This window comes from Gymnoscopelus braueri (genome assembly GCF_963280865.1).
Source record: "Gymnoscopelus braueri genome assembly, chromosome: 2".
NCBI lineage: Eukaryota > Metazoa > Chordata > Actinopteri > Myctophiformes > Myctophidae > Gymnoscopelus > Gymnoscopelus braueri.
In genome coordinates, this window is record NC_137604.1 from 1,183,263 (window position 1) to 1,195,520 (window position 12,258).

A 12,258-nucleotide genomic window follows, 5' to 3' on the forward strand; every position below is an offset into this window, starting at 1 on the left:
ACACACACACACACACTATATTACGTACCTGGGTTTCTCCTGTGAGTCTATCAGACGTATCACGTCTTCCATCCACAGCATCAGGTCTCGCACCATGCTGAAGAAACGGAACTTGTCGCTGGTGTCGAGGAGGCGGACCCTGCGGCCCTCGCAGGCCTCCAATAGGCTGGTCCAGGCCTGTAGCACCTCCCCCTCGCGCCGCTGGATGTCGTCGGCTTTGTCCCCGGCGTACGCAGACTGCAGACGCACTGCGTCTTCTTGTAGCTGACGCACCTGAAAACAACGTTAAAAACACCGTTAAACGTATAGGTGTTATACTGACTTGTGTTACCAGTATAGATGTGTGGAGGGGTGTTATACATACTTGTGTTCCCTGTATAGATGTGTGTAGGGGTGTTATACGTACTTATGTTCCCTGTATAGATGTGTGGATGGGTGTTATACATACTTGTGTTCCCTGTATAGATGTGGGGGTGTTATACGTACTTGTGTTCCCTGTATAGATGTGTGGATGGGTGTTATACATACTTATGTTCCCCATATAGATGTGTGTAGGGGTGTTATACATACTTGTGTTCCCTGTATAGATGTGTGTAGGGGTGTTATACGTACTTGTGTTACCCATATAGATGTGTGTAGGGGTGTTATACATACTTGTGTTACCTGTATAGATGTGGGGGTGTTATACGTACTTGTGTTACCCATATAGATGTGTGTAGGGGTGTTATACATACTTGTGTTCCCCGTATAGATGTGTGTAGGGGTGTTATACGTACTTGTGTTCCCAGAGCCTGGATGTCGTGTTGGAAGGTGGTGTGCATTCTCTGCAGAGTCTCCACAGTGTTCTGGTCACGTCCCACCTGTACGGTTAATACAATAATAATAATTGATTAATAATTAACTTAGGGTTAAGTAATAATTAGAGATGCTCCATTAATGGGTATCGGGCTGAACACGGCGTCAGGCTGAACACGGGCGTCAGGCTGAACACGGCGTCAGGCTGAACACGGGCGTCAGGCTGAACACGGGCGTCAGGCTGAACACGGGCGTCAGGCTGAACACGGGCGTCAGGCTGAACACGGGCGTCAGGCTGAACACGGGCGTCAGGCTGAACACGGCGTCAGGCTGAACACGGGCGTCAGGCTGAACACGGCGTCAGGCTGAACACGGCGTCAGGCTGAACACGGCGTCAGGCTGAACACGGGCGTCAGGCTGAACACGGGCGTCAGGCTGAACACGGGCGTCAGGCTGAACACGGCGTCAGGGAGCCGGTCAGCACATTGGGTCCCAAAACCGTAGATACAGGCTTTTTACATTCTCTTTTTTGAATTTTTAAATTCCACAAGAGGGCGCTCTAACACAACTTAGGAATGATCCTTGGACACTGTAAAAAGATATGGAGGATGTGATGTCATCCCAAACAAAACGGACGTCCGTCCGCCCCAATGATGGGATCTTGAGAAAAACACTTCTATGTCCATATCTTTTTTTTTGTGGTGAAAACCAGCCATTTTCTTCGACGGGCGATCTCTCTACGATGGCGGATCGCGGTAGAAATGTTATTGTTCCAGTGGATAGACGGACCCCTACCCCATCGCCCGGGTCCTCGTTGTGGTTTCTGCAGCCGATATAAACATCACCAAGACACGGTTAAAAACGCTGTCACTCTGAGGATGACTCAATGTGTTCACTTTGCTCAGGACGCTCTCAGAAAGGCTCCTCCCCCTTACCTGACTTTTACTAAATATTTCCTAAAAATATTAATATTTTTTTATCACATTGGGTGCCAAAACCGTATATATACGGTTTTGCGCATACTAACGTTGAGTGCCAAAACCGTATATATACGGTTTTTGAAAAAAAAAAAAAAAAAATTACTTTTTTTTTTTTTTTTTTCCTTCACAGCAACAGGAAATATCACTCCTACAAGATTTAGACTCCAATCCACCTCCTGGTTAACTTATGACTTCAAAAACCTGTATCTCGGATCCTGTGCACTTTTTTTTTTTACAATGTTAATTTAACTATTTTCAACTGGCTGCAACTATGGAATGGATTTCCGAATGTTTTCCCCCCGATTGTACGAGACCTGTATGTGTGTAATGAGGGGATCACCGTGAGGACGGTGATCACTGAAAATATTTTGTGACTACTTGAAAAAGGTTCAAAATGTTTAAAAAGTCCTGGCACTCAAAGTATAATATTTTAATAAACCTCTGGCACCCAATGTGTTAAACGTTTTCTAAATACTACGGCGGGGGGTATTTGTCTCCCCCTAGCTTCAGATTGGACCCCCCCCCCCCGTCCAAGTCCATTTTATAATAATAAAAATAAATGTCAAAATGATTAAGAACATTTATTTAATAGAACGTAAACCGACGTACGTATACATCGTAAATAATTAATAATGAAGAATTAACATAACACAATGTCAAATTAGCTAGATTAGAGAAAAAAAAGTAAAGAAAACTAAACATTTGGCGCACACGCGCGCCCCCTGCCTCGAGACAGATTTCCGCTCCCGCCGTCAACTCCAATGTTTATCCTGTTGTGCAATTCAGATGACAACCAACATGCTCATATACTTGGTTGCACACTGTGTGAGATGCACTGAAAATGCTGTGTTTAAAATAACTCCCGACAATTGGCGTGAACCTTGTAAAACTTCATAGCTCTCTGTCTGTCCGTGATTGTTTGTCTGTCTGTCTGTCTCTCTGTGATTGTCTGTGATGCTCGTTGACGCTCGTTAATGTTATATGCATCAGAGGCAATTATGCTTCTGCTCTGTCACATAGACCATGGGTTCCCAAACTTTTCAGCCCGCGACCCCAAAATAAGGCGGCCATTGACTGGCGACCCCACCTAAACCTGGAGGTAATTAATGCACATAAACTTGCACGTTCGGTGCGCATTTGTAATGTATTAAAATTGTAAAATGTACTATTTGTAATCATTTTAGGTTGTATTTCATCCATTCTGTTGAATTTAAATTTATTATTATTATTTTTTTAATGACCCAAAATAATTTCGCGACCCCACCGTCAGTCTCCCGCGACCCCAAGTGGGGTCGCGACCCCAACTTTGGGAACCCCTGACATAGACCAACATCTAATCTAAGATTAGTGGGACTCATTCAAATGACCACCAGTGAGTCCCGGGACTCACTTCATTGAAAAGCTAACAACATCACTGTATTATATTTGATTTATTAGATATTATATTGATATTATGGCTATTTTATTTGATTAGACATGTGATGTTGTTACCTGACAATTAGTTGACCTTTGGTGGAAAAGCATATATCGGTATCGGTTGATATCGGAATCGGAAATTAAGAGTTGGACAATATCGGAATATCGGATATCGGTAAAAAAGTAAATATCTAACATCCCTAAAATTAAATAAATTTTTTTTTAATAAATTTTATTTGTAACGCACTTTATATTTGAAACAAATCTCAAAGTGCTACAGGATTAAATCCTCTTCAGGTATCTTTGTCTAGGATATGACTCAGTATAATAATAATAAGTACTTATTAAACACTAATCACCTCCTCAGGTATCTTGTTGTGTTTGTCCAGGATATGACTCAGTATAATAATAATAAGTACTTATTAAACACTAATCACCTCCTCAGGTATCTTGTTGTGTTTGTCCAGGATATGACTCGTATAATAATAATAAGTACTTATTAACCTCCTCAGGTATCTTGTTGTGTTTGTCCAGGATATGACTCAGTATAATAATAATAAGTACTTATTAACCTCTTCAGGTATCTTGTTGTGTTTGTCCAGGATATGACTCAGTATAATAATAATAAGTACTTATTAACCTCTTCAGGTATCTTGTTGTGTTTGTCCAGGATATGACTCAGTATAATAATAATAAGTACTTATTAACCTCCTCAGGTATCTTGTTGTGTTTGTCCAGGATATGACTCAGTATAATAATAATAAGTACTTATTAACCTCTTCAGGTATCTTGTTGTGTTTGTCCAGGATATGACTCAGTATAATAATAATAAGTACTTATTAACCTCTTCAGGTATCTTGTTGTGTTTGTCCAGTATTCGGCCCAGGATCTCCTTGGCATCGTGGTAGAACTTGTGGAGCTCGTAGGAGGCGGCCAGGATCTGCGTCCGCGTGTCAATCAGCTCCAGGAGGTCCGCCCACGCCTCGTTGAGGCCGTCCTTCCACTCCGCCACCGTGGCCGCGTCGCCGTGTCCCGCGTTGATGAGGTCATCGGCCAGACGGTTGACGGAGTCGACGCGCTCCTGACCGATGGTCCCCGTGTCCCGGGCGAACTCCCTGAAACGCTCCTGTAACATCTGGAATATATATGAATACATGAATATATTAACTCCCTGAAACGCTCCTGTAACATCTGGAATATATATGAATATATGAATATATTAACTCCCTGAAACGCTCCTGTAACATCTGGAATATATATGAATACATGAATATATTAACTCCCTGAAACGCTCCTGTAACATCTGGAATATATATGGATATATGAATATATTAACTCCCTGAAACGCTCCTGTAACATCTGGAATATATATGAATACATGAATATATTAACTCCCTGAAACGCTCCTGTAACATCTTGAATATACATGAATATATTAACTCCCTGAAACGCTCCTGTAACATCTGGAAAATATATGAATACATGAATATATTAACTCCCTGAAACGCTCCTGTAACATCTGGAATATATATGAATACATGAATATATTAACTCCCTGAAACGCTCCTGTAACATCTGGAATATATATGAATACATGAATATATTAACTCCCTGAAACGCTCCTGTAACATCTGGAACATATATGAATATATGAATATATTAACTCCCTGAAACGCTCCTGTAACATCTGTAATATATATGAATACATGAATATATTAACTCCCTGAAACGCTCCTGTAACATCTGGAATATATATGAATATATGAATATATTAACTCCCTGAAACGCTCCTGTAACATCTGGAACATATATGAATATATGAATATATTAACTCCCTGAAACGCTCCTGTAACATCTGGAATATATATGAATATATGAATATATTAACTCCCTGAAACGCTCCTGTAACATCTGGAATATATATGAATATATGAATATATTAACTCCCTGAAACGCTCCTGTAACATCTGGAATATATATGAATATATGAATATATTAACTCCCTGAAACGCTCCTGTAACATCTGGAACATATATGAATATATGAATATATTAACTCCCTGAAACGCTGTAACATCTGGAATATATATGAATAAATGAATATATGAATATATTTAATACTCACGGTAACATTAAGTATTAATACTCACAGTAACATTAAGTATTAATACTCACGGTAACATGCTCGTAGTCCTGGCCCAGCTCATGTGACCCCGCCACGACCTCTCTCTCAGCGATCCACTGCTCCAGGTCATCTACTTCCCGGTTCAACAGGAAGAGGCGGAGCCTCTCGTCCAACTTGCCCCGCCTCTCCTCGGACAAGTCCTTTAACCCCGCGTAGAGCTTGTCTACCTGAGACTGACGCATGCCAATACGCTCACTGCGCACACACACACACACACACACACACACACACACACACACACACACACACACACACACACACACACACACACACACACACACACACACACACACACACACACACACACACACACACACAGTTAAATCTCCACATTCATGTCACACTGCTGCCCTCTGTGTCACTTTATCTCACAGAGTCACCTTTTTATAAGTAAACTATTTTTGCATCCAAAGAGCCTCAATGTTAATTTTTGTGCAAATTTTGTGTGCAAACCTTTTAGTTGTTTATGGACACTTAAAAAGAGATGTGTAGCGATGTGTAGCGATGTGTAGCACAGCACTATGGCGGCTCCAATATATTATAACTCTATGAACGGCTCACACAGCTAGGTGGCTAACGGCTGTTTCCTGATAGCCTATATCACTGGCATGACGTCACCGCTAGCCCATGTATTGTACCTGTAGGGTGTATAAGGGTTCATATTGTACCTGTAGGGTGTATAAGGGTTCATACTGTACCTGTAGGGTGTATAAGGGTTCATATTGTACCTGTAGGGTTCATATTGTACCTGTAGGGTGTATAAGGGTTCATATTGTACCTGTAGGGCGTATAAGGGTTCATATTGTACCTGTAGGGCGTATAAGGGTTCATATTGTACCTGTAGGGTGTATAAGGGTTCATATTGTACCTGTAGGGTGTATATTGTACCTGTAGGGTGTATATTGTACCTGTCAGGGTGTATATTGTACCTGTCAGGGTGTATATTGTACCTGTCAGGGTGTATATTGTACCTGTCAGGGTGTTCCTGTGCGGTCAGACCTCGGCTGGTCTTTGACAGCTGATGGACAGTTTCTGCATAATCCTCCACCGACTGTTCAACGATCTGATGTTTCTTTAGCATGGACACTGCACTCTGCTCGTCCTGCATAAACACACACACACATGCACACGCACACATCATTAACGATGTTTCTTTAGCATGGACACTGCACTCTGCTCGTCATGCATAAACACACACACACATGCACACGCACACATCATTAATGATGTTTCTTTAGCATGGACACTGCACTCTGCTCGTCCTGCATAAACACACACACACATGCACACGCACACATCATTAACGATGTTTCTTTAGCATGGACACTGCACTCTGCTCGTCCTGCATAAACACACACACACACATGCACACGCACACATCATTATCATAGACCATCATGATTGCAAAATAGATTACATGTATAGATTACATGTAATAGATTACATGTAATAGATTACATGTAACAGATTACCTTGGCCTTCTCCTCAGACATCATGTAGAGTTCTTGTTCACTCATCCAGGCTTCAGCCTCGGCAGCATCAAAGTAGTACTGCTGGGCGTGGTGCGCCTCCTGCAGGCGGAACAGGGTTGTTACAGTTAACACATTGATTTTCTGTTTTTGTTTTCAATGATTACGCTAGAGGGCGCTCTACGACCAACCTATGATTTGCTGCTTTGACTTCCAGAGAAGGATACACCCAGAAATGACGTCATTTAAGAAAAAATATCATATCATATTTATAAAAATGTATCTCTCTTATTTAAGTGTGACTGATTAGCCAAAATGCTAGACAGACCCTGATGAAGACCTTCTAGGTCGATACGCGTTGGTCATATTTTGTTAAATAAATCTATATATTTTTTCACTTGGAATTATTTTCTGCAGTTCACACCTTTCTGGCAAGCAGTCCTTCTTTAGAAACCCTTTTTTGTACATACATTTATTTCTAATGTCTTTTCCCAGATTGTGCTTTTGGTGAAAACAAGCTATATTCAACTGCCGATAACTAAAGAATGGAAGATTGTGGTTACAATGTGTTTCATCCGGTAGATAGAAGAGACCCTCCTCTCCCTCCAGACAGCTTGTGTTTACATCGTGTTCCACATCGTGGGTTCTGTGGATCGTCAAAATGAGGTAAAAACGCTGGCGGTGGCTGATTAATTAATTAATCAATTCAAACCTGGCAGTTGATGCATTAACTAAAACTATACAAAACAACCAAACCAAAACATTTGAGTTTTCTAGTTAAGATAATTGTAGTTAGGATACATTCTAGTTAGGAGAGGCTTTACAAACAACAATAACTAACTGAAGCTGTATTGTGTGTGTAAACCATACATGGGCAACTGGCAGCCCAGGGGCACACGCAGGTCACTGTGGTAGACACTCAGCAGCAGCAGCAGCAGCGAAACGCTCCGTCACACAGTGAATTTTATTAACTTTTTAACAGATTTTAGCCAACGATTTGATACCAAAACTCCTGGATCCTAACCCGGTGACCCATTTCTCTGCATCACCTTTGTGATCTCAGTGTTCGGTACAATCGTTTATTTTATCTCCTTATCTTAAAGACTGTGTGCTGCCTACTAGCTGGCTGTGGCTCGTTTTTAGCCTAGATGCTAGCTTTTATATTCATATTGGTTTCCTGGTGCTTACAGTGGATTGTACTCACCGCTTCCAATTGTTGTGATCTGACCAGCAAAAGTCTGGCCCCAGTCGTGGTTTTTCCACTAGAGAGACTGGAAACACAAAGTCTATCCAACAATCCACAAAAACATGATGCCTCCCAGGATGGAGGACATATATGCCATAAAGAATGAGCTCCGCTCCATCGCGAGCCTGGTGAAGGATCTTATCCTCCGTCAATCACTCCTCCAGGGCCGCTTGAAGTCCATGGAAGCCCCGGGTGCCGGCGCTGCACCGAGGGTGTCTGCCGCGGCTGCCCCTAGGACGGGGGTGGGCATTGTTTCGGGGACCGCCGGTAAACTCAAACCGGGGCCCGTATGCGCTGCCTCTTGGGTCTCCGTGGTCAAAAAAAAAAAGCAGCGGAGGTTGTCGATTCCTCTCTTCGACCCGTCCGGGTCTGAAGCCTGCAGTATGGCTGATATTTTCCCATGCTCAAACTCCTTCGCACCACTCCAGGAGCTAGCGGCTACGGCTAACTCCCCCAGGAATCCACAGCGCCTAGGCTCGTTCCGTCCGGGGAAACGCTCCAGTCCTGACTCCTCCTCGGGCTCCTCGTCTCGCTCCCTCACCTCGACTCCCAAACCCAGACATGACGGTCCTGAAGGGAAACGGGCCCGTCTCTCACCCAGTGCACCAGTACCCAGGCCAGATGTCTCCCTCTCGGTCATCTACCCAGCGCGAGGTGAAGTGACCACTGCTCCTGGCCGTGAGCTCCCATCCCCTCCCCCTCTCTCATCAGAGACAGCTGTGTCCCTGTCTCTCCACACGAGATCAGCAGCATCGGTCTCCCTCATTGACACAGACTACCCCCCTACCCCTAAACCTGAATATATCATCATAGGTGACTCCATCATCCGTGAAGTTTCAATTCCCAATTGTATTACATATTCATTCTCTGGTGCTAAAATTACTGATCTGCTTCCCCACATTCCTGTCATTCTCCAACGCCACCCTTCTGCTCACACAGTGATTGTCAATGCAGGCTTCAATGACATCAGGTGCAAACAAGCTGTCAAAATGTGGTCAGACTACGAGGCCCTGGCAGGTGTAGTAGTAAGCCTGAATAAGTCCTGTATTTTCCTAGGTCTTATCCCCTCCCTCCACCGTGGCCCCGAAATTTTCAGCCGCCTTTACAGCGCAGATAACTGGCTGCGCAATTTCTGCCAAGCCTGTGGGCATGGCTATATTAGTAACTTTGATCATTTCTGGAAGGTCCCTTCACTTTACCATGATCTATTACACTCCAACGAAAAAAGTCCTGGCAAGCAACATCTCTCATCACCTTTCAACCGAATGACGCCAGTTAACTCCCACTCCGCCCATACCCACTCACCAAGTTTACATTACACCGATTCCCGTTCACATTTCCCGCATATTTTCAGCCACTATTGTACCACTGCCTAGCACTAGAAGCTAATCTCAGAAATACTATAACACTCACTCCATCTCACCAGTCACACCCACTCCTAAAACCCCAGGGTCCTAGGACTATTAAAATGGCTTTATTAAACGCCCGCTCCATCACCCAAACATCATTCCTCCTGAACAATTTTTTCACAGCAAATAGCCTGGACATCTTCTGCATCACAGAAACATGGCAAAGGTCAGAGGAATATATCTCACTTATAGAACTGTGCCCACCGAACTGTTCTTTTACCTGCTCCTCCAGGCCCGCAGGGTCAAACGTTGGAGGTGGCTTGGCAATAATACAGAGGGACTGTTTTCCATCTAGAATGGTGAGCTCTGGTAGCTATAGCTCTTTTGAAATTCTAATCACCAAAGTAGGGCGCACCAATCCTTTTTATTGTATTTTAATTTATCGGCCCCCTGGTTTTAGCAGCTCTTTTATCTCTGAATTTAGTGACCTTTTAACCTCCATCATTAAGTTTGAGAGATTTTTATTGCTTGGCGATTTTAATTATCACATACATAAGAGTACAGATCTTTCTGCAGCCAATTTCCTCAGCATCACTGAATCTTTTAATCTTGTACAACATGTCACGGGTGCTACGCACAACAAGGGAAACACGCTGGATCTTGTTTTTAGTTTTGGTTTAGATGTAGACAACATTATTGCAGAGGACATGCTCTTCACAGACCATACATCACTAATTTTTAACATATCTTTTAACCCTGATTGTGTAGCCGGAACGCGAGTAAAGCACTCACGCATGTTAAATGGCCTCTCAGCTGAAAGGTTCTCTGCTGCTTTTGACACCAGTCTAGTACCATCCTCCCTTGTCAATGCAGAATTTTTAGACATTGATATCGACATTTTAGTACACTCCTTTAACTTACACTGCTCAGGAATCTTAGATGTTGTTGCTCCTTTTAAATCTTGCACTGTTAGCACTTTAAATAAAACTCCCTGGCTAAATGAGGATATTCGTTGCCTCCGTCGCGAATGCAGAAGCATGGAGCGCCGGTGGAAGGCCTCTAAACTTGAGGTCCACCGCTTGCAACTGAAATCACTTTTAATTGATTTTAACTCTATGGTTAAAGCTGCGAGAACTGCCTTTTTTGCTAAACTCATTTTATCCAGTAAACGTAACCCCAAAGTCCTCTTCGACACTATCAATAACATTGTCAGTCCACCAACACCCGACCCTCCTGTTTTCTCTGTCAATGATTGCAATAACTTCGTTAACTTTTTCGTGAACAAGGTTGTCAATATCAGGGCAGGTATAACCCCCGCTACTCCCACCCCTCATATAGGCCCCAACCACCAGTCAATCCTGAACCACTTTGCACCCATTTCCCTCCATCAGTTAACCAAGCTTATGAGCACCATGAAAATGTCCTCCAGCCCAGTTGATGTGATTCCAACTACTCTTTTAAAGGATGTTTTTAGCTCTTTAGGCCCCTCTATTCTTAACATTATTAACCTGTCACTGTTTTTAGGCCATGTCCCCTCCTATTTTAAGACAGCCATTGTAACGCCACTTTTAAAAAAGCACGGATTAGATCCTGCACTACATACAAACTACCGGCCTATTTCTAAGCTTCCATTTATCTCCAAGATGTTAGAGAAAATTGTTGCTAACCAACTTTTAACAGTTTTAAATTCTCACAACATTTTAGATAAGTTTCAATCTGGTTTTAGACAAATGCATTCCACTGAGACAGCTCTTCTTAAAGTGACCAATGACCTTTTAATGTCATCTGACGTAGGAAAATGTTCTATCCTGGTGCTACTTGATATGAGTGCTGCTTTTGATACAATCGATCACAATGTTTTAATAGATAGGCTCAGGGATCAGATAGGGGTCACGGGGACCGCCCTTGACTGGTTTGCCTCCTACCTGACAGGTAGACGGTTCTCAGTTGCTGTGGGCCCACATGTGTCAGACTCTGTTCCCCTTTCATGTGGTGTCCCCCAGGGCTCAGTCCTTGGACCAACCTTATTTGCACTTTATATGCTACCACTAGGACACATTATCAGTACTTTTAAAGGCATGTCCTACCATTTTTATGCAGATGATATCCAATTGTACTATTCTTTTAATACAAAGAGCCCTGCTGATTTTAATTTTAACATTTTATTAGAGTGCATGTCTGCCATTAAGACCTGGATGTCAAACAATTTCCTCCAGCTAAACGAAGCAAAGACTGAGCTGCTTATTGTTGCTCCTGACATTATCGTTCCCAAGGTGGTTGATGCTCTTGGTTCCCTCAGAGACAAAGTGCGCCCCAACCTCAGAAACCTCGGGGTTATTTTCGATCAATCTATGCATCTAGACACTCATGTCAAATCAGTCACCCGGACATGTTTCTTCCACCTTAGGAACATAGCAAAACTTAGGTCAATTGTCTCCCTCCCAGAACTTGAAATGATTACACACGCATTTGTCTCCTCACGGTTGGATTACTGCAACTCACTATTCACCTGCCTAAATAAATCAAACATGAACCGCCTCCAGCAAATTCAGAATGCTGCTGCCAGACTGCTGACCAGGTCCAGCAGAAGGTGCCACATCACCCCAGTCCTGGCCTCATTACACTGGCTTCCTGTACACTTTAGGGTCCATTTCAAGGTCCTGGTGCTCACCTACAGAGCTTTGCATGATCAGGCCCCGAAATACATAACCGACCTGGTCCCACGTTATGTGCCAGGGAGGGCCCTTAGGTCTGCTGAAGAGGGTCTGTTAATAGTGCCCAACACTAATCTAGTTACAAAAGGTGACAGAGCCTTTCGG

General features: G+C 43.1%; 1 protein-coding gene across 5 annotated transcripts in view; it reads right to left on the minus strand.

Moving 5' to 3' along the window:
• Positions 1-12,258, minus strand: part of LOC308077757 (spectrin beta chain, non-erythrocytic 1-like) — a 113,833-nt gene that overhangs the window by 14,049 nt on the left and 87,526 nt on the right. For all 5 annotated transcript variants that reach the window (XR_013932443.1, XM_080418662.1, XM_080418664.1 and 2 more), the window contains 6 exons: positions 6,848-6,946; positions 6,347-6,477; positions 5,366-5,570; positions 4,036-4,326; positions 777-860; positions 29-273 (listed from right to left, as the gene is read on the minus strand). Coding sequence is in view for 4 of the 5 variants with exons in the window: in XM_080418662.1 (XP_080274788.1) it covers positions 29-273; positions 777-860; positions 4,036-4,326; positions 5,366-5,570; positions 6,347-6,477; positions 6,848-6,946 (1,055 nt within the window). In the remaining variant the exon portion in view is untranslated. The remainder of the gene's footprint in view (positions 1-28; positions 274-776; positions 861-4,035; positions 4,327-5,365; positions 5,571-6,346; positions 6,478-6,847; positions 6,947-12,258) is intronic.